The sequence below is a fragment of the Eumetopias jubatus genome, unplaced genomic scaffold (assembly GCF_037043125.1).
Source record: "Eumetopias jubatus isolate StellerSeaLion01/CBP00866 unplaced genomic scaffold, mEumJub1_p1.0 scaffold_2, whole genome shotgun sequence".
Lineage (NCBI taxonomy): Eukaryota > Metazoa > Chordata > Mammalia > Carnivora > Otariidae > Eumetopias > Eumetopias jubatus.
In genome coordinates this window covers 119,243,563-119,265,411 of record NW_028274808.1, presented here as the reverse complement: position 1 = coordinate 119,265,411, position 21,849 = coordinate 119,243,563, and the positions used below count along the sequence as shown (strand labels likewise).

Sequence of the window (21,849 nt, the reverse complement as noted above, 5' to 3'; positions counted from 1 at the left end):
AATAGATGTTATATGAAAACGATGAATCGTGGATCACTACATCAAAAACTAATAATGTATTGTATGGTGACTAACATAACATAATTAAAAATAAAAAAGGAATAGATGTGACTGACAGATGTGCCCACTTTACCATCCCCCTTCCATGTATGCCCCTTTCCTTCCATTTTCTGGCTAAATATATGATGTTTGGAACTTCAGTGTCCATAACGAAACTATGGGACCATAATTTATTCTTTATTCAAACACTGTGTCAGATTTTATTCTTTTCTCCATGGCAAGAATGTAGTATTAAGTACAGTGTGTTTAGAATGTAAAGGCATAAGTTAAAATTCTTGATGTCACGCTTCCTAGCTCTGCAGTTTCGGGTATTACTAAGTTTTTTGTACCATAGTTATCACATCTATTAAAAAAGGCATTTAAAAAATCTACCATGCAGGAATGTTATAAAAATTAGAGACAAATTATGTAAAGCCTAGCATATTCTAGGTGCCCAGCATTTAGTTAATATTACTACCTCAACTCTTTTGAGTCTGTTTCACTATATAGACTTGTATTACACTTGCAACATACAGCCTTTCGTACCAGTCCAAACATCTGAAATATCTCCTCACTGCTTCGATTATATGATATTGTTCTAAAATCCTATTAAGGACAATCTCTCAATGCAGTCATGTCCAAGCTGTGTTGATGCCCCTTATTCAAGAAAGAGGCACCATCAGACTTTTTGAAAGGGTGCTGCTATGTAAATAGATACTTATCTCAGGGAATTCAGCTTTGTGTAATGAATATTTCCTGATTTGTTTTTATTTATTTTTCTGGTTCATTTTTTTCCTGGTTTGTTTGTATTTATTTAAACTTTTATTTACTAGAAATTACAGATGCAAATGTATTTGAAAGAAATAATAGAGATTATGCGTTTGGTTTTGGTTTGTGTTTGGTTTGTGTTTTTCAAGGAATTGTCCATTTCATCTAACTGGTCAAAATTATGTGTGTGGACTTGTTCACTGTACTTCCTTACTATCCTTTTGATGTCTGCAGGGTCTGTAGTGATATCTCATGTTTCATTCATGACATTTGTCATTTGTATCTTCTCTCTTTTTTCTTCAGTCTTGCTAGAGGTTTGTCAGCTTTACTAATCTTTTAGAAGAATTATCTCTTTGTTATATTGACTTTTTTCTATTTTATGTTTTCTATTTCATTGATTTCTGCATTTTAGTTATAATTTTCTTCTTTCTGCTTGCTTTCAGTTTGTTCTAATTTTTTTGTTGTTGTTGTTAGGTTCTTGAAGTGGGAGCCCATTGTATTTACCTATATTTTTTACTTACTATGTTCTTTCTTCCTTCTTCATGTTCCAGGATTCTTTCTTTTATCATATCCTTACTGTTTAAAGAACTTCCTTTATCCGTTATTGTAGGGCACATCTGCTGGCAACAGATTTCCTCTTTTCCTTCATTTGAGAATGTCATGATTTCCACTTCATTCCTAAAAAATGCTTGTGCTGGGCATGATTCTCGGTTAATAGTTCTCTTTTAATTTTTGACAAATAGTGTGCCACTTCTTTCTACTACTACTACTATGTTTCTAATTGTTTTTACCCTGTAGGGTAAGGTATTGTTTTCTCATTCAAATTTTTTTCTTTGTCTTTAATGTTCTGAAGTATAACTATGATGTTTCTTGGAACAGAATTCTTTGGCTTTACCCTGTTTATGGTTTGCTCAGTTTCTTCAGTCTGTAGGTTTATCTCTTGGTAAATCCAGGAAGTTATCAGCCACTATCTCTGTGTACTTTTTCATGCCCAGCCTCTTTCTTCTCTCCTCCTGGGATTCTGATCACAAGAATGTTAAATCTTTTGTTATAATCTCACAGGTCCCTGACACTATTTATTTTTTTTCCTTCTTCTTTGTCTCTGTTGTTGAGATTGAGTATATTTCATTGTTCTATCTCCAAGTTCACTGATTCTTCCCTTTGCCCCTTGCATTATGCTGTTGAGCCCATCCACAGGAGGTTTTATTTTGATTATTGTATTTTCAGTTCTAAAAATCCCAACTGGTTCTTTTTTATACTTTCTATTTCTTTGCCAAAAGTTTGTATTTCCTTGCTGAAGCTTTTTTAAAAAAAAATATTTCAAGAATTATTGTATTTGCTTGTTGAAGCTTTTTATCATGACTGTCTTAATATCTTTTTTAGGTAATTCTAAAATCTTTGTCCTCTAGGTATTGACATTTATTGATTGCCTCTTTTTATTCAGTTAGAGATCTTCCTGGTTCTTGGTATAACCATTGATTTTCTATTAAAATGTGGACATTTTAGTTGTATTTAAGTAGAAGAAAAGGAGAAAGTACAACTACTCCATCTTTTCAGAAGTGGAATTCCATAATTCTAAATATCTTTTAAAGCAGATATTTTATATATTTTTCTCTTTTAGGAAGAAATACTTATAATAAAGTCATTTATCAGGAATAACTACATATATATACACATATATATATGTATCTTCAGATTCAGATAGAGTCGTGATTTATAAAATGTATGTGAATAATTTTTTTAAAAGTACATTAATTAATCCCACATTTCCTCACATGACACTGAAAGAATTCTGGAGAAAGTTATATATTTATTTCATATGTACAAAGTTATTATTTTGTAGTATCTTTCTGTCATAGCTTAGTTTTTTCTAAATTCTTTTTCTAATATTCTTGATAGGCATAGATCTAAGCAAAAATGCATATGTATATATGTTTATATTATTTATATATACATAATTTTTATTATAACCAAATACTAGTGTCAACATAATTTTATCATTTCATTCTACTCTAATTTTCACATGCTCCTTAGTAACTAAAAACTTAGGATGTTTGTAAGTGTTGCTGAATAAATGTTAAGTTACTCTATTTTAATCTCTTTATTTGAACAACCATTGTATCAATCTCATTAAGTATGTTTTAGGTTGCACAATTTATTTTAAGGAGAGGAAAATTTATGGCATTTTTGAATTTCAATGTCAGTGTTTAGAAAGGATGCCTATTTGTGTCCTTGAAATTTAAAAATAAGCATAACTGCTCATATCAGATTTTTCTAGTTAGGATATCTTCTAGGGAGAGATCCTTTTGGGATTATTTTTAATAGCCATTTCTGTGATTTTTCGTATGTTTGTTTTGTGTCCTATACCATTTTTTTTTTGTGAAATGGAAAATAGACGTGATTCAACTAGTTATGGTAAACTGGAATATTAAAAGGTATCTACATTCTTTCCTAATTAAATAATTGCCCACATGGTGAAGGTTTTTTTCTTCTTCTTCTGATTTTAAAAACACTGCTACTGCATTTTTTAAATTCAGTGTTATAAGCGGTAACATTTCTCACATTAAAGTGTCACAGTGCCTCAGGGGAAGAAATGGTACTTCTCAGATTCCTACTGGGAACTCTTGCTCTTTTGAATTCTCATCTGTGTCTCAGAATCTCAGAACTGGAAGGAATCTCAGAGGTGATCTTATGCCTAACTTATACATAAGTGTGGTAACTCAATATGTCTGTATTAAATCTTGTATACTTTGGGGAAGAAATACTAAGTCTATCTCCTCATACAGATATCATTAACTAGATAATAACCTATGCAGAACTCTCGTGGCCAATGGCACAATTTTTAAAAAATATTTATAAACTAATGTTATGATTTTAATATTTTCATGGTCTCTTTCATTAGTTCATATAGCTGAGACATGTTCTTTTTTAGCTTTAGTATACAGAAAGTGTAAATATATTGCCAGTAATGTAAATAAGCCTAATTTAATCCACATAATAAACATTTCCATGTTAACTATTATAGGCCTTAAACAACTCCTTGTTTCTCACAGGTTGAATTACGAACTTTTTATTATATATACAAAACACTTTTTGAAATGCCCACTTCCTTCTCTCTCATTCTTCTGCAGTTTCATGGAAATTCCTAAAATCCTTAACCAGATCATGCTCTATGATATCTCCACGACTATATGCAATTTGTTCCTTTAGTCCAGAATGCTCTTTATGTGCATGGCAATCTCCATTTAGCTCATGTCCCCTAGTCAGCCTTTTCTGACCATTTCATCCTGTGTGGAACTGAGCTATCCCCCTTTTGCCTGTACCGTACTTGACCCATGAAGATTTTCTATCATAGTACCTAGAACTCAATTCATTGCCGATATGTAATTAGATGACCATGAATTTCTTGAAGGCAGAACTTATTGTTGAGTCTCTCCTCCCTTTAAAAAAAAAAAAATGCTCCAGAGCTAATGGCTTCACATAGTCCATAGCCATAGCATGAAGAAGATTAATGTTGTTTTTGCTTGGCATTCTATAGGTATAAGTTGAGAAGACTTTCATCGTCTCTCCCCACTTTTAAGGAGGACTTTTAAAAATCCAGAGAAGCCCGGACCACTTTATTATTTAAGGCACACAGATTTATTGAAAGAAATAGAGTAACAAAAATGTCTTTTTTTTTCAATCCATGCATTTAATTTCTGTGACTGTGTATTGGTAAGAAGTCTAATTTTACTTGGAAATCATAAAAAATCTTAATTAGGAACTTTTGTTCCACAAACGTCTCTCTACCTGATGGCTTTGTTGATTGGCCCACCTCCTCAGATACAGTTCTCTATGTCTCAAGTCAAATCGGTCACAGTCAATAGCTCACAAAATACAATTTTAAAAGAATGGTGGGTCTGTAATGGGTTTGCCACCGGTAGTATGAGTCTACATGGCTCATCCGAAAATGCTCAGTTTAGGGAAATAGAGTAGACATATAGTTAGTTATTCTATAGCTGGGGGCAGGGGGAGACCAAGATGAATATTCTCCCTCATTTTAACCCAGGAATGAAATAATCAATTTAAAACTGTACCATTTCTGATCTTTAAGTTGAAAAACCAGACTCATCATTTTATTACCTCATTTATTAAAATGTAACATGTATTTTAACAGAATTTATTTTTTAAACAAATTCCAGTGTTATCATTGATCTGCTGTAATACTTTGTTAAAATTAGTAAATATTTAAATAAAGTTATTCACCCAGACACAAAAACTTTTATTTATTGCATCTATTTTTCCGTTGTTTTAATAACTGACTTTTGGGTGACTCAGTTGGTTAAGCATCTGTCTTCAGCTCAGGTCATGATCCCTGGGTCCTGCTCAGTGGGGAGTCTGCTTCTCCTGCTCTCTCTGCTCCTCCCTCAGCTCATGCTCTCTCTCTCACTCTCTCAAATAAATAAATAATTAAGAAAAATAACTGAGTTTTAGTCAAGCCCCTAATGTTTTGTACTTTTCAAAAGAGGTGTCAGTCTTATTAGAAATATTAACCAGTATTTACTCCAGCTAATAATTTTTATTATGTTGCACTAAGATGAGTTTCTATGTAAATAATTGAACTAAGAGAAGTTTCCTTTTCATTTGAAAACAGAAAGACATTGATGAACTTGATGATATTCTTACATCCATATTCAAACATGAGATACCATATTATGAGTTTCGATCATTCCAACCTGAAATCGATCCTCAAAAAGAACGTGAGTATTTTCCAACTGCATCGATTATTCACACTGTGTAACTATTTCATAAATATTATAGCCAAGAATAGAGCTGGCTGCATTGCTGATTAAATGTTTTAGACAATTCTCATCCCCTGGCAAGAGAGCACATTTGTAACAAACTTCTAAAGGTCCATTTGGCAAATTGTTTTATCTTAAGCCCTAAAAATGTGCCTAACTTTTAAAATCAGCAAACCTGCTTCCTGATTTTTATTCTAAGGAAATTTTTGGACAATTGGTAATAGAGATTGTTGATCATAGCTTTATTTATAATTACCGAAAGTAGAAATAACATAATCTTCCAAGCCTAAGTAATTGATTAAATAAATTTTGGCACGTCCATTAATGTAACCATCATAAACAAATTTTATTATGAATTGATTTGTTGGCTGCAGTGATGCTTTGATATATGCTTAATTGAATAAAAGCAGAGTACATAGCAGTAGATCAAGTGTGATCTTCTGCTTAAAACAGTACATGGGTTTAATAGATATATGTATATATATGTATATACATATTATATATGTAAAATAGTATATATAGCTTATGTATATAAATATATATGTATTTATTTGTGTGTATATATATATATATATATGTGATCTGGACAGACATGTACCTGTTAACAATAGTTATGCAATTTCAGGTATTACATCTTTTTTTCATTTTACCTAATCTGTGTTTTCTACAATGACTGTGGGGGTTTTTTTGTTTTTATTTTTTGGGGTTTTTTTTAAGATTTTTTTTATTTTTGAGAGAGAGATTGAGAGAGAATACGAGCCAGGGGAGGGGCAGAAGGAGAAGCAGACTCCTTGCTGAACAGGGAGCCCGATGCAGGACTCAATTCCAGGACCCCGGGATCATGACCTGAGCCAAAGGCGGATGCTTAACGATTGAGCCACCCAGGCGCCCTACAATGATTGTGTTATTTGTGTCATAAAAAGAAATATATAGGGCTCCTGGGTGGCTCAGTCAGTTAAGCATCTGCCTTTGGCTCAAGTCATGATCCCAGGGACCTGGGATCGAGTCCCACCTCAGGCTCCTTGTTCAGTGCGGAGCCTGCTTCTCCCTCTCCCTCTGTCTGCTGCTCCCCCTGCTTGTGCTCTCCCTTTCCCTCTGTCAAATAAATAAAATCTTTAAAAAAAGAAATATATACATATCAAGAAAAATTATAAAGGAGCTATTACAAGAAAAATCATACTTCTAAATTTTGTCATGAGCTCAGCAGTATATTTTCAAAATTGCCTGTTCCTACATAGTTTGTTGACAGACTGTTTATAATTCACTTATATGCCCACTATGTGCCAAACACTATGATAGAAACGTAATGGTGAGTAAGACAGGCATGAAGCTAAAGAATATGAGAGGTCGACTACAGGTATACTGTAGGACTATTTAGCAGAGGCTTGTTCTGTAGAGTTTCTATGCTATTTGAAGCAGTTTTATCCTCAGTCTGGCAAGCCTCAGGGAAGCAGGAAGAAAAGAGTAGGAGTCTAAAGTCATAGCCAATTGTGATTTACCTAGATGTTCAAGAACCTGTAAGATGTTTGCATTATGAGTTTACATTATGTGGAAAGGTTAATAATGGGCTAGTTTTGAACAAGGAATTCGGTGAGAGTGGTAAAAACTTATTTTACTTCCCATATACATTTTAACAATATATAACTCACTAAGGTTAGACATTAAGTTAGGCTAGAAAAGGAACATAACATGATTTCTCACTGGAGACACTCATTATTTGATTGGAAAACAAGATAATACATAAGTCATAATAGAAAGAAACAGTGTACTAAACTCTATGGAATTGATTATATCAACAATAGAATTTTAGAGAAAAGCTATATTATTTTTCAGGATGTACTTCATAAAGGAGTCTTGAATGATGTGTTCCAATAAGGAAAGAGAAAGGAAACAGGAATTCTAGGCAGGAGAAAGTGCATGGAAAGGTATGAGGATGGAATTATGACACAATTTTTCAAATTCCTTCAGCATTGCATTTATTTAGGTTTTTGGAATGAGAGTTGTGGAATTGGAGAGAATGGAATGGTCTCTAATTTATATGGGTTAAGAATTCTAGCTAAGTTTAAAAGTGCTTCTCAGTATCTTATTTAGGTTATAGAATGTGAATTTTAAAGTTGGAAAGGATGGAAAAGTTCTGGTCCCTTATTTTCATAGAAAAAGAATTCCGATGTGTTCCTGATACTGTGGATAGAGTTAAGCTTCTGCTTTTCTAACAAATTTCCAGGTAAAGCTGATGCTTGCCAGTCTCAGATCTTTCACTAAGTATCAAATATTTAGATCAGTGGTTCTCAAACTTGGTGCATATTAAAATTAGCTGTGGAGCTTTCAGAACATTTGATGCCTAAACCCCCTCTCCCCCCACCCCAGTAATAAAGAATCTGGGAGTGGGTCCCAGCTCTCAGTACTTTTTTAAAGTTTTCCGGTGATTCCAAAGGACAGCCACATTTAGCAGTCCCTTGTTTCTTCAACATATTACAGATTTCTACAGCAAAATAATTCATCTTCGTACTGATCTTTGGCATAGAGGAAATACTATTCTCTCTTTAAAAAGATTAGAAAATTAGTAGCATATGAAAGTTTTGAACCATTACTAGAATTTAATTATCATTGTGTGTTTGGAAAAGATTTTTATAAAACAACTACATTTTTAAAAAGAAGCTAAAAATGGAAAGTTCAATATAATCTAGGTAATTCATTCAGAAACCTCATTGCTGGGTATTGTTAGATGACAGATGCTATTAAACCTGTAACAGAAGCAAACAACCCTCATAACATCAGGCTTTTACCCCTAGTGGAAGTACAGAATAACAAAATACAAATCACAGAACAAAAATACACAAGATAGACATGAATATGACTGAAGTCATGTTTTGCTTGCCTCCTTGACCTCATAATCCTGAATCAGTGTCAGCTTCAAAAAGCTGGTTTTTAAGACCTTGCACCTGTATTTTCATAGTGTTCAAATTAAATTGATGATAACATTTGAGAGGCCTTTATACACAAAGTGAAATTAATTGAGCAAGAGTTTGAGTTGTTAAGGAAGTTCTATAGAAACATTTCTAGAGATGCACTGAGAGGTAAGTTCAGCAAACAGTGAATCGGGTATAGTTCCAGATGTCTCTCCCTGAAGACAGTTCTACAATTATTTGGTGAAATGTTTTATTTATTAAATATTTATTATTTATTACTCTATATTTTAGCTGAAATAAATTGGAGGTTAGGACACTGTGGAGAAGATAGTCATAAAGAATTGGTAGGGTATACTTGGGTATTGACCTACCCTAAGGGTGAGCCATGGAATTACGTACCAATATCTATGGTTCTTTAAAAATATGATGCTAAATGCTATATTAATAAGTCAAAACTGTTATATCATTGTTCCATCCTCTTTTCTTTTCAAGTTGGCTTTGGTAAATTCTGGGTGTAGTTCCCTGTCACTTCATTTATAATAAGTAAAATGCTATTATTCCATTATGCCTTGGCCATTTTCACTCCTAGACAGGAGTGAAATCCAATAAATTTCCTCATTTGACTTTTTTTTCCCCAGACAAGCAACGTTGGGGGGCAAGATTATAGAGATAAGATAGAAATTATATGAGAAACCATATCTACTTTAGTGTTCTCTTACCCTATAATGCTTTATCATTGATTTAAAAATAATATTTCCATTGATAAGAATTTTCCATAGGAAAAAATTCTCCCTAGGAGTAGGATAATAAAAGGTTTCTAAAAGAACTTGATTATGTTCATGGAATGTAGGACTTTTGAACACAATAGTCATAGAAATAATTCATGAACAAATTTCCAGTATGTGAATCACTGACGACTGGTGAAATCAATACAGGGTATTTTAACAGGCAATTTTCTACTGATACACAAGATACTAGAATAAGGAATATCGGAGTACATTCCTTAAAGTAAGCGTGAGTGTGATTTTTGAGCAAATTCTGTTTTGGTTGTTGATTTATGTATAAATGGTATAGGCCACTGTGAACTCGGTTTGAAGGTAGAGCAGCTCAGTTGCCAGACACCACTGCCTTAATTAACCCCTCTGCAGCTCTCCCCTGTTCCGAGTTTCAAACTCTCTTCTGCAGAGTCTTGGGAAAGTCTTGCAGCACGTACATGAATTTCCCCAACTTCAGAACCCTTCCAAAGACTGGGGTAATGAAGAGAATCTCTGATCATGGATAGGAAAAAAAATAAAAGCTTGGCTTGTTTTTAAAAGAGACTACACAGTGGCTGGTTCAATCACCAATGGCAGTTACTGCTCATGAAAAAGGAAACTAGGTTACTTTGAGGCAGATTATTTACCCTCACCCAGAAAAGAGTACTGGCTTAATTAAGCCCATCCCAGGTTTTAGTTTATGTCAAAACGTACGCATTTACAAGTAGCAATATCTTAATCTAACAGAAGACAGTATGTACTCAACTAGTGACAACTGAAAGTATTAACTAGGATTATTATCTCCATATATATCTACAAAATGTAGAGCATATAATTGAATATTTAGTACCATTGTAGTAGTCACGGTAGCTCTAAGATTTGTCTTAAATTTGTAATATGTCTAGGTTCACAGAAAATAGCTCATTTACCGAGTAGAGGAGAACCAAATGCTTTTGGGTTGTCTCTTTTTATATCACCAAATAATTTAAACATGCAGAAAAATATAGGGAACAATACAAAAAACACCCTTGTATCCATCACCTAGCTTTGCCAAATCTTAACATTTTGTCACATTTGCTTCAGATGTTTTATTTTTAAGAAATAAAACATTATATATCCAGTTGAATTTTTCTACATTTCCCTCTTTAATTCCACACACTTGAAAAGGAATTACTTTAATTAAATTTCTTTTTTTAAATTAAGTTTCTTGATGATCATTCCCATGCAGTTCATCTTTTTTATACATACATATGTTTCCATAGTTTACATATACTGTTGTACAATTTTGTGTATTTCATGTAAATGATATCACATTTTTTTCCTTCAACTTACCATTTTTTGCCCAATATAAATTTTTTTCTATTTATATATATATATATATATGTAGACCTAGGTCATTTATTTAAAATATTTTATAGCATTATATTGTTTGATTATATCCCAATATGTATGTTTGTTATTAATAGATAATAATGTTTCCAAATTATTTATCATTGAAATTAATGCTGCAGTCAACATTCTTACATATGATTTCCTATGCATATGTGCGATAATTTCTCAGGAGACAAAATTGCCACTAGAATTTCTGAGTTAAACAGGTATGTACTTATTCTATAGTGGCAGATATTTGCAAATTTCTGTGGAAAATATTTGTACCAATTTATAATTCCACCAGCAGTGTTGTGCCATTGCTCCACATCTTTTCTATATTAAGAATTGTGAGGCCATCTGACAGGTGTGAAATGATATCTCAGTCTTTAATTAATATTGTTATTAATATAGTGGTGAATCTTTTCTTTTGTTTATTTACAATTTTCTTTTTATTCAGTGAATTTCCATTTAATAGACTTCATGTATTTCTATTGGTTGCTATCTTTTTCTTACTGAATTTGAGATTTTTTTTTCAGTTTATATTCTTTATACTAGCAATTTGCTATTTTTATACATTGCAAACATCTACTTAATTGGTTGCTTGTTTTTTAGTTTATATGGTATTTTATGAAGGCATGTAATTAAGTTCATTATAAAATTGGTATCTATTAGAACTCATCCCCACCTCATTCATAAAATTATCTTTGCTCTTCTTCCTCCTTTATTTGTCCTTTGATATTTAGGATCAGCTCATCAAATTCTATTAAAAACTCTAATAAAGGGGTGAGTTAGGTGGCTGCCTTTGACTCAGGTCATGATTCCAGGTCCTGGGGTCAAGCCCCACATGGGGCTCTCTGCTCGGTGGGGAGCCAGCTTCTCCCTCTACCCCTCCCTCCACTCATGCTCTTCCTCGCTCTCTCTCTCTCTCAAATAAATAAATAAAATCTTTAAAAAAAACTAATAAAATTGAAATAAAGTTATAGATTAATTTGATAAAAATTGCCACTCTTATCATACTTAACTCTCTCTGACCATAAGCTGATAGTTTATTTATCTGGGTCTTTTTATTATATCTTTTATATTTTTATAAAATTCTTAAAAACTTTTGTTAGATTTATTTCTGATTATTTTGTGGTTTGATACCATCAAAATTATTGCTTTAAAATTGTGATTTTTAATTATTTTTGTCTGCTCCTTTCCTTGATACCTATGGGATTGAGCCATGAATCTTATAACATATCATAGCTCTATATGGAAAGAGGAGTTTCTGCAAATGAGGAATTACTATTCTTACTCCCTGAAAAGAAAATTAGGAATAGATAGAATCAATATCAGGGATATTTTACAAAAACATTTTTAATTAAATATCTTCCCAAAATATAAATTTTGTAAAACATGAAGTTTTACAAAAGGACCTTTTCAGTTTTCTTTTTTAAAATTTACTTTATTTGAGCATAGTTGACACACAATGTCACATTAATTTCAGGTGTACAACATAATGATTCAACAAGTTTGTACATTATGCTATGTTCACAAGTGTAGCTACCATCTGTCTGGATACATTGCTATTACAGTACACTGACTGTATTCCTTATGCTATGCCATATTCATTCCATAACTTGGAAACTTCTATTCGTTTTCATGAGAAGAAAATCAAAAGCAATGAAAAAAAATCAGTCTGAAAGGAAAATAAATGGTTAAGATTATTCCTTATTCTGGGATAAGAAGTAATAGATGATAGGAAAAAAAATACAGTTATGTAAACTCATTTTAAATCAGTTACAAACACATCACTGTTCAATAAATACACTAAATTAGGGACAGATTTACATATAACACACTATCAAAACATGAAGCGATTAAGTAAATTGGAGATTTGGTATGTAAATTGACTGTAAAATTACAGATTTTCCACTTCATTTTCTTGATAACTCAACCTACAGGTATATAGATTTTCACATCTACCAAGGACATTTTTTAGCATATTCTCAAGTTAATTTCATGAACTGATGGTTCAGTTTGTATCAAATAAGAATAAAATAAAACAACCACTTTGAATCCTTTAAAATGTTTTCCATTTGAATAACCAAAAAAAGAGTTATTCCTTTAGTATTATACTACTGGTATTCACTTATACAGTGTTTCTTTGAAGATTCTATATTTCTCCCAGTGAGAAGTTTGAAAAGGTATACTTATAAGCATCATAACTGTGATTGGAGAATGTCCTTTTTTTTTTTAAAGAAAGGAAGGAAGGAAGAAAGCAAAAAAGATAATGTTTATACCTAGGCCAAAATTTGGCCTTCCCCACACATGAACTATTCCCCAGACAAGGAAGTACCTCTGGCCTTGAGTCCATAGAGAGCGTAGGTAAGAAAGAACAGTATGTCCTATAGAATCAAAGAAAGCTCCCTGGCCTCAGGATGTATGCTAACATTGTGAAGATAGGCAATATGCTATCTGGAGTCCAGCAACTGTTTATGAATTGTCAGCCCTTCACATTTCAACAACATTTGTAATTCTTTCTCGTTATGCCCATTTCCATTAGCATAACAACATATATGCTGTAATAATTGAGAAGTCTATAAATCATATATGAAAAAGATGAGCCTGCAAATGTATATTTTCTGCCAGTTAAGAGAACTTTGATCTAAAAGATTCTATTAATAGCAATCTTATTTGTTCATTCATATTATAAGTGTAAACAAAGCACCAGATACTCTCCTAGGTACTCCGAGGTTGCCATTGTACAAAAGTCTGTCTTCATGGAACTCTTATTTTAACGAGGGCAACAGAATAAGCAATTAAACAGCAACCAAATAAACAAAATATTGTTTTAAATAGTAATTCTGGTTTTGAGAAAAATAAAACAAAGTGGGGAGGTAGAAAGTTGGGAGGTGATGAGATGTCATGCAAAGATTATAATATGGTTTGGTATTATCTACATGTTAGAAATGGTATCTTGCTGCTACACAGAGAAGAGATTATAGCTGTGTGAGAATGGAAGTAGTGACACTGGACAGGAGGCGGTTCTGGTCATCTTGGGGGAGATGTGATGACGGCTATCACCTGGTGGGGGCAGTGGAGGTAATGACATGTGCCTTTACTTGGTAGATATTTGAAGGTAAAGATGGTAGAACTTGCTGACAGATTGTCAAAAGCCCAGGAATGAGGTCATCATGGTATTCACAGCCATTGCCTGGATGAGACCACTCTGTAGAGAGGGTAGTTCAAAGCAAAGTTCTGAGTCCTGGGCAGTGCAATATTTAGAGGCCTGGAAGAGAAATTTCCATAAAAGGAGACTGAGATGGATCACTAGCTGAAGTAGGAGCGTGGGGTCTTGAGAGCAAGTAAAGAAAATGTTTCTGAGAAAAAGAAGTGATCAACCATGTCTTATCCTACCACCGAAAGTAGGAGTGGGAAAATGCCACATAATAATTCGTGATTTACAAAATCATTCTCTAATGCCCAAAACGTCCCCCCAGTGGATCTAGGTATTCCCCAAATATTTGCACCAAAAATATCACTTGGCCTATCAATTTCTCCTGAAAGTCTGTACAATAGATAGTATCTGTAGAGCAAATAATGGACAGATTAAGAATTATAGTTTGTTTTGTTTTGTTTTGTTTTTTTACATTTTTAAAATTTTATTATGTTATGTTAATCACCATACATTACATCATTAGTTTTTGATGTAGTGTTCCATGATTCATTGTTTGTGTATAACACCCAGTGCTCCACGCAGAACGTGCCCTCTTTAATACCCATCACCAGGCTAACCCATCCCTCACCCCCCTCCCCTCTAGAACCCTCAGTTTGTTTCTCAGAGTCCATCATCTCTCATGGTTCGTCTCCCCCTCCGATTCCCCCCTTCGTTTTTCCCTTCCTACTATCTTCTTTTTTTTTTAAATATATAATGTATTATTTGTTTCAGAGGTACAGGTCTTTGAGTAACTCCCCAAGACCCCCAAAATTCTGTAAAAAAATCTAAAAGTAGTTGGAAATGCAGACTGATTCAGAGAAAGCAAGTTGTTAACAAGTGAAATAAAGCACTAGAGAAGACACAGAGAAAAGGATTATGTAAAGTTTCAATTAACCGCCTCTCAGGTTCATTTTCCATTGTAGTAAACCTGAATTTCATTTATTATATGCCCTTCCCCCCATTTTAAGCACCTCCAAAGTTGAAAGATGTGTTCTTATATACACACATTGTGATAAAATATGAATAGAAGCCTACAGGACAAAATGATGAACAGAGCAGTGTAATATACAAGGGACAGTCTAGCAGATAAGTAAAAAAAAAATGTAACAGATTGGGCTGAGAATCCAAACTGTCTGGCAACAGCAAGGTTAACAGCACATGATGGAGAACAGGTGAGGCCTGAAAACTAAAGCAGTAGGCTGCTTTGTGTCCAGCTACTTTCATAGCATTCCTATCCTGAGAGCCAGTTTCTGACCTGGCTCATTCTGGAAGCCAGAAAGGTGAGCTGGAATGGCAAAAGTTGTATCCTTATGGAATAAATTGTTGACAATAATGGGAATCTGGGAAATAAGCATGACCTCTACCCAGGATATCTGACCGACTATAAGAAATTATATCCTTTGTGCTCATTATCCACAGAATCTGAATGGAGATTACCTCTGTAAGAATATAATGTGTGGTGTTTGGTTGAAATATTGTTTCTAACAATGTTTATTTCTCAGATTGTTGTAAGACTGTATATTTCTGCAGGAAATAAATAAAGAAAAATATATTTTAGCATTAAATTTTCTCTTCAATTGTAGTCTTTTCCATTGACGACACAAAACGGTATTTTAAAATATGTAAAGCAGGGGTGCCTGGAAGGCTCAGTCAACTGGACGTCCGACTCTTGGTTTTGCTTGGTCATGGTCTCAGGGTCCCAGGATTGAGCCCCACGTCAGGCTCCATTGGACTCTGTGCTCAGTGCAGAGTCTGCTTGTCCCTCTCCCTCCCCCTCTGCCCCTTCCCCCACCCTCTTTCTCTTTCTCTCTCTCTAAAATACATACATACATACATACATAAAGTCTTTTTAAAAATTTAAAAAAAAATGTAAGCCATGACAGAAGAGGAAATCTCTTGGAGAAATAGTGAATAGAATGGAGAAAAAGTCTACCCCAGACATACTTTGTATACTTTGCAGTTTTATTAGCTCTCTGTGAGGTTAATCTCCGTTTTCCTGGCTATCCACTCTTGCTTAATTATTTGAACCAAGTCCCATTCTTTCTTGTATTTAGCATTTTGCTCTTAAACTTTGGTGGACATCAGAATTACTTGGAAGATTTGTTAAAACTCGGTTTGCTGGGCCCTACTCAGAATTTTTGATATCGTAGGTCTGGGATGGGCCCAGGGCTTTTACATTTCTCACAAATTCATGGATGATATTGATGCTCTTGGTTTGTGAGTCACCAGTAAAAACCACTGAGTAAACGCAGCAGTAATGGGTGGTACTGTTATATACATAAATAAAATTGACATGAATAAAATTAAAGTCAAGATATTGTATTTATTTTTATTTTATCACTCTGTGTTCCGGGTTTTAAAGGATAGCTGCAGAATGAAGTAATCTTAGAGTGCTTATCTAAAACATGTACATTTTGTGTATGTATCATTAAAAAAAACAAAAATCCCTCATGAATTCTTAGAAGTTTAACAGACTCTATCCTAGGTACTCCTCCAGATACTGAGGGAAGGCATCACAAGAATCCTGTGGAAAGTACTATTTTTAATCTCTGCTTTACATATGAGACATTGTATCACTTGCCCGAATTGTGGTAGAGCTGGGATTTGGATCCAGATAGCCCAGCCGACGTGGCCACATTACTAACCACTCAATGATTGCAACCCTGTATACACTAAGATGAGCTGTAGCTCCAGGGTGTCATGGGAGCCCAGAGAAAGAAGGGCAGTCAGGGAAAGCTTCCTAGGGAGATGATCTTAAATTTAGAGGAAAGGTTATGAATTATTTTTGCTAAATTATTTAAAATTACTACCTCAATGAATAATTTATAGAAGCAAGTTTGAAATTATCTCAGATGCTCTGTATGTTATTTTTTGCAATCCTAGAAATATGATGATTTTTATTTCATAGTGCGTGATTTCCTTCCAATCACCCATTTTGCCTCCATGGGCAAATACTATCCTTTAGGATGGAACTCTGTTTATTTTGTCCATGGATTTATTCCCAGTGCCTAGCACTCAAACATTTACTACATTAATTAACTTGTTAATGGCAACCAAGTTAACTACAGAATAACATCAATAAGACCCTGGTCAACAATCCATATAGACTCTAATATTTGAGCTCCAAAAAGAAAAGAGCTCTTCTTTGTAGGAATATAAGGCAGCTATTTATAATGTCATTATTTTGTCTTTTCTCTTCTTTTCTACCTCTGATCTGTGGTATCTGCCATAGTGGAATGAAAAAAAAAATGGCATATGAGCTTTCTGAATATGCTGCTTGAATTCTCATGCACAAAAACCCAAAACACATATGTTCATCTTCTCTGGGCCCACACAAAAAATACAGGGTTTTCAGGTTCAAAAGTAATAAGTTTAAATCTCTAAGTGTATCATAGGGTTAGGGAAAAAACATAAACACTGTCCATTAGTAACTGATAACAGGAAAGAGGCTCTGTACTTCCATTTTATTAAGAAAAGCATGCATGGGTTAGCTTCAATTACACACATGCACACACATAATGGAAATGTTCTTTTTTATTCTATTATAGATTGAATAAGTTATTACTTAAGTAACTCCTCTTACTTTGCAGCTGCTGTGCAGTAGTGATCCTCAAACCTGGTGTTTCTGTCCTCTGAAATTCTTGACAGGTCCAGAAACCCCCCAGCACTACCTATTATTAACCTATCCCCGAATATCTTTCATTTCTAAAAGGGATTCATTTGCTCTCGGGATTCTACCATTACCAAACAGTTACAGAAGATCTTTGTAGTGTCACTGCAGGTGTAAAGACTCTGAGAAGGATAGTAATTCAAAGACAGAACTTGTTTTTATGTCTTGTTTCTATAGGTTATGGTTTACCAAAACCACGATGGTCATTTTCCTCACCTAATTAGTCAGGATGCTCCAGAGAAACAGAACCAATAGGATGTGTTAAGAGAGACAGGGTGCCTGGGTGGCTCAGTTGTTAAGAGAGAAAGAGACAGAGGGAGGTTTACTTTAAGGAGCTGGCCCATGTGATTGTGGAGCTGGCAATTCTGAAATGTGTAGGTCATGCCAGCAGGCTGGAAATTTCAGCAGAAGTTGATTTTGTTGCCTTGAGTCCAAAGGCAGTCTGGAGACCAAATTTCTTCCTCTTTGGGGATCCTCTGTCTTTTCTCCTACAGCCTTCAGCTAATTACCTCCCATGATGGAGGGTAGTCTGCTTTACTCAGAGTCTACTGATTTAAATGTTAATCATACCTACAGTATACTTTCACAGTTACATCTAGACTGATATTTGACTAAACAACTGGGCACCATAACCAAGCCAGGTGATACATAAAAATAACAATCACACTTACCATCATTCTATTATTTAGAGGTCAGCAGCTCTAAACAACTGTAATTTACCCACACACCTCTTGGGATCCCTAGCAATCAGTTTGAAAACGCTGGGGACAATAGATTTGTAAAGCAACCATAACCTAGTAGATAGAAAATTTCCTAAAATATCCTACCCTAGTTAATAGACTGAAGATGTGTTGATAGTGTGGTTAAGAGAAATAATTTGAATTCATGTATGTAATATAAATCCTTGATCAAGGAAAAATAGATATTGCTTAGAATGTTAAGACATACTGAATTATAGAGCTATTACGACCTTCCTGTTTCATGAGGGTGTCTTTTGAGTTAACATCTCCTGCTTAGTGTAGTAAGCTAAATTATCCCTAAAGAAATTCATGTCCCAATTCCCAGATCTGCAATTATATTACCTTAGATGGCAAAAATATGTCTGGGGCCTTACTTCAGAATATTTTCTCTTCTAATAAAAAATCACCTCAGAATATTTGCTCTTCCCCAAAACAAGTTTTCTGTGGTGACCCAGGAGCTAAGTTTGTAAGCAATATGCTCTAGTCAAAGACCCATATGTCTAATTTGACTTACTGCTCTATAATTTATTGTGGCAGCTACCCCATCAACACCCACACCTATGCCTCTTCATGGCTATCACTGGCACCTTCCCTAATGAATTTCTCTTTCTCTTACCTTGTAACTTTGTAGCCATGAACCTGAATGTTATCTTAAATCCACCTCTTTCCTTCAGAGCTGGCAGACTCAATCATCAAGTCCTATTAACTTTTCTTTTGAAGTGTCTGACATTTCTGTCCTTCCTTGTCCATTTCAGTGTGTCTCCACTCTAATTCAGACCATCAGTTATTTCTCCTTGCTCCTGAAAAAGTCTTCTAGCAGGTTTTTCTAACATGTTTCATTTTCTATCCTACACTTGGGTGCTCCCCTAGATATTCTTACATTCCATTTTTATGCTGTCCCTATATTATGTATGATGGTGCTCCCAAAGGCATTTTAAGCTCTAACCATCCCTTTATTGCCCCCAATACTGCCCAAATTTTCCTTGCTTTAGTTCATTTTTATTGTCAAAATTATTTAACATTTTTAAAGAATAAATCAGTTGCTAAAGACCATAAGAAGTCCTGAAAAATGCTGAATACTCCTTACTACCATAATCAAGCATCCTTGCCTGATATCTTGGTTTACTGCCTGGTGGTGCATATCCCTTGGATTTCTACATGAGACCCATACAAAGGCCAGTGGGTAGCTTTCCACCTGTAAGTTGTGGCCTCATGGGAGAGTGTCCAGCTCTCTGATCTCAGCTTCACCCATTGTGTTTCCTCACTTATGTTGTTCTAGGCTTCCTGACTCTTTCTAGGTTCTTTCCTGGCTTCTTCCTGGATTCTTAGTTTTTTTTTTGTTTTTTTTGTGTTTTTTTCACTGTCAAAATTCAGCAGAGACAAAGTAATTTTCAAAAGTCATTTTTAAATGAACACAGGAACAATACAGTCTCACATCTATGGAAATAAAGTTTCTAGAGATTTCTTAAACAGAGATTAGCCACAGATGGGCTGGATTGGTTGAACTTGGAGCAGCCCCACTTTTTATTACTTCATCACTGTCTGAGTTAGATAATGGAGAATGGATAATAAATCTGCTCAAATGCTGTGAGATTTAATTTTAATTGATACCATTCCAAGAACTGCTAATAAAGACTATACATCCTCCTTTGCTTCCTAACATCACCTCCAGGCATGGGGTCCAAACTCTTAGGCTGTTTATTGTGGCTTCATGGATTTACTTCAGTCTTGTTTTACATATTGCCTTATTTCTCCTTGGCCATTCCTGGCCACTGCCCTGGATAAGAAAGTGTTTTACAGTGTGTCCCCAAATACTCCTTCTCTGGGATCAGACCATCTTGCATCAACCTGCTGCTTACATGTTCTGCTGCTCTGCTGTCACTCATTGTAAACTACGTGCCTGCAATTCCTCCTTTTCCACTCCATTCATTCATTAGCTGTCATATTTCCTTCCTTTTCTCTTCCTTCTTCCTCTTTTCCTCTTTCTCCTCCTCTTATTACTACCGATGCTAATTTTTTGGTGGATTCTATCTATGAGGGTATTCAGTGAACAATGAACTCTTTCTGGATTCAAGGTTACATGATCATTCATTTCTCATGCTTCTTGTCAGTTCATCATTCAGATATTTTGCATGCCAGAACGTCAATCTTCCAGAACTTTATTTTTATAGCTTTATAAAAGTCCCAAATCTTAAGCATTTAGTTACAACAAAATATACAGAATCTAACCAAAATTAAAAAGATCTACAGTCATTCAAAGGAATTTATATTACCTGAGAACAACAGAGTAAGGACTCACTTTCATCCTAGATTTTCCTATTATTTTGCCTAAGCCTGGCAAGTGGGAAAATAAACAAGACAGAGTCAAGGCCCTAGGACTGTTCTTTCAACCTCCAGGGTGGTTGCCAGTGTGGGCTTTAACCATGCCCAGTTTGGATTTTAACCTTGTAAACCCTAAACACAGAGACAGGCAGGGAGAATGCCTCAGAAATCATGGGCTGAGATGTTCACAGCTTCCTCCTCTAGCCTGGTGCCTTTCCTGGCCTCACCCTGAGAAGCAACACACAGGACTGCACCCAGAGACTCCTTAACCGTGTGGAAGAAAGAAAAGAAGGCACTATAGTTTTGAAAATGCCCCGCCTGTGCTGCAATGGGAAACAAATGCTGAACTCTCTCTCCAAAAAGGAGAAAAGGGCCTTTAGATTGCTTTACAATGCAATTGATTCTCATTGTTTGCGGTAGTTATGTACTATAAAGTCACTGAATAGAGAATACTGAACATTGCTCGAGGAGAATACAGGATTAGCTTCCTGCAAACTTCTGGTCACATTTTCATCAGCCTATCAATACATAACCTCATTTTATGCATGTTTCTGTTTAAAAACACAGCATTTAATATGCATTTTTGAGTCATTAACATAGAACTCACCAACAATGTCATTATAATTCATGCCTGAATGCAGCTCATCTAACACACTTATTTTCTTCATAAAGCAGATCACAGCCTTCTTGTGCTTAGGAACACCAGACAGCATCCCTGTGCTATGCCAGGGGGCCACTTTGTAAACAACTATTCACCACCACCAACAACAACAACAAAAAAAACCCCACAAAAATGGGAAACATGTGGCACTACGTAGACCACAAAGGGGACATTTGTTTTAAGTATAAGAGTTGAAATAAGAAGGCAGGGTGTTGACTTGTTTGACCTCAGCTGGGAACATGCACTCAGATTTTTTACCGCTCTGCACATGTCTACAAATGACCACAAAATGGCCACAAGTTTTGATTTGGGGGGGAGGGAACAAATACATTTTAATGAGTAGGAAAATTTGCAAATATGAAATTCCTGAATAGTGAGGATCAGTAGTACTTGTTTGTATGAAAGAATACATTGGACCGAGGTTTAATAGCTTATTGGTAAGATGTTATCATCTTCATTTAAAGGTTGAGAAAATTGAGACACAAAGTTCAAGTAACTTGTCCAAATTACACCATTAGTAAATTCTGGAGTTGGGATTCCATCCATCCAAACTGGTTCCAAAGCCCTGATGTTTAAGCACAACTGCACAATATTGCCTCTCAAAATAAATATTAAGTTTTGGAATTCTAAGGTT

The 21,849-nt window shown here is 34.7% G+C and overlaps 1 protein-coding gene across 4 annotated transcripts in view; it reads left to right on the top strand.

Moving 5' to 3' along the window:
* The window catches only part of BANK1 (B cell scaffold protein with ankyrin repeats 1), a 304,887-nt gene that overhangs the window by 125,888 nt on the left and 157,150 nt on the right, over positions 1-21,849 (top strand). For all 4 annotated transcript variants that reach the window (XM_088021093.1, XM_088021090.1, XM_088021091.1 and 1 more), the window contains exon 6: positions 5,441-5,546. In XM_088021093.1, the coding sequence (XP_087877219.1) occupies positions 5,441-5,546 (106 nt within the window). The remainder of the gene's footprint in view (positions 1-5,440; positions 5,547-21,849) is intronic.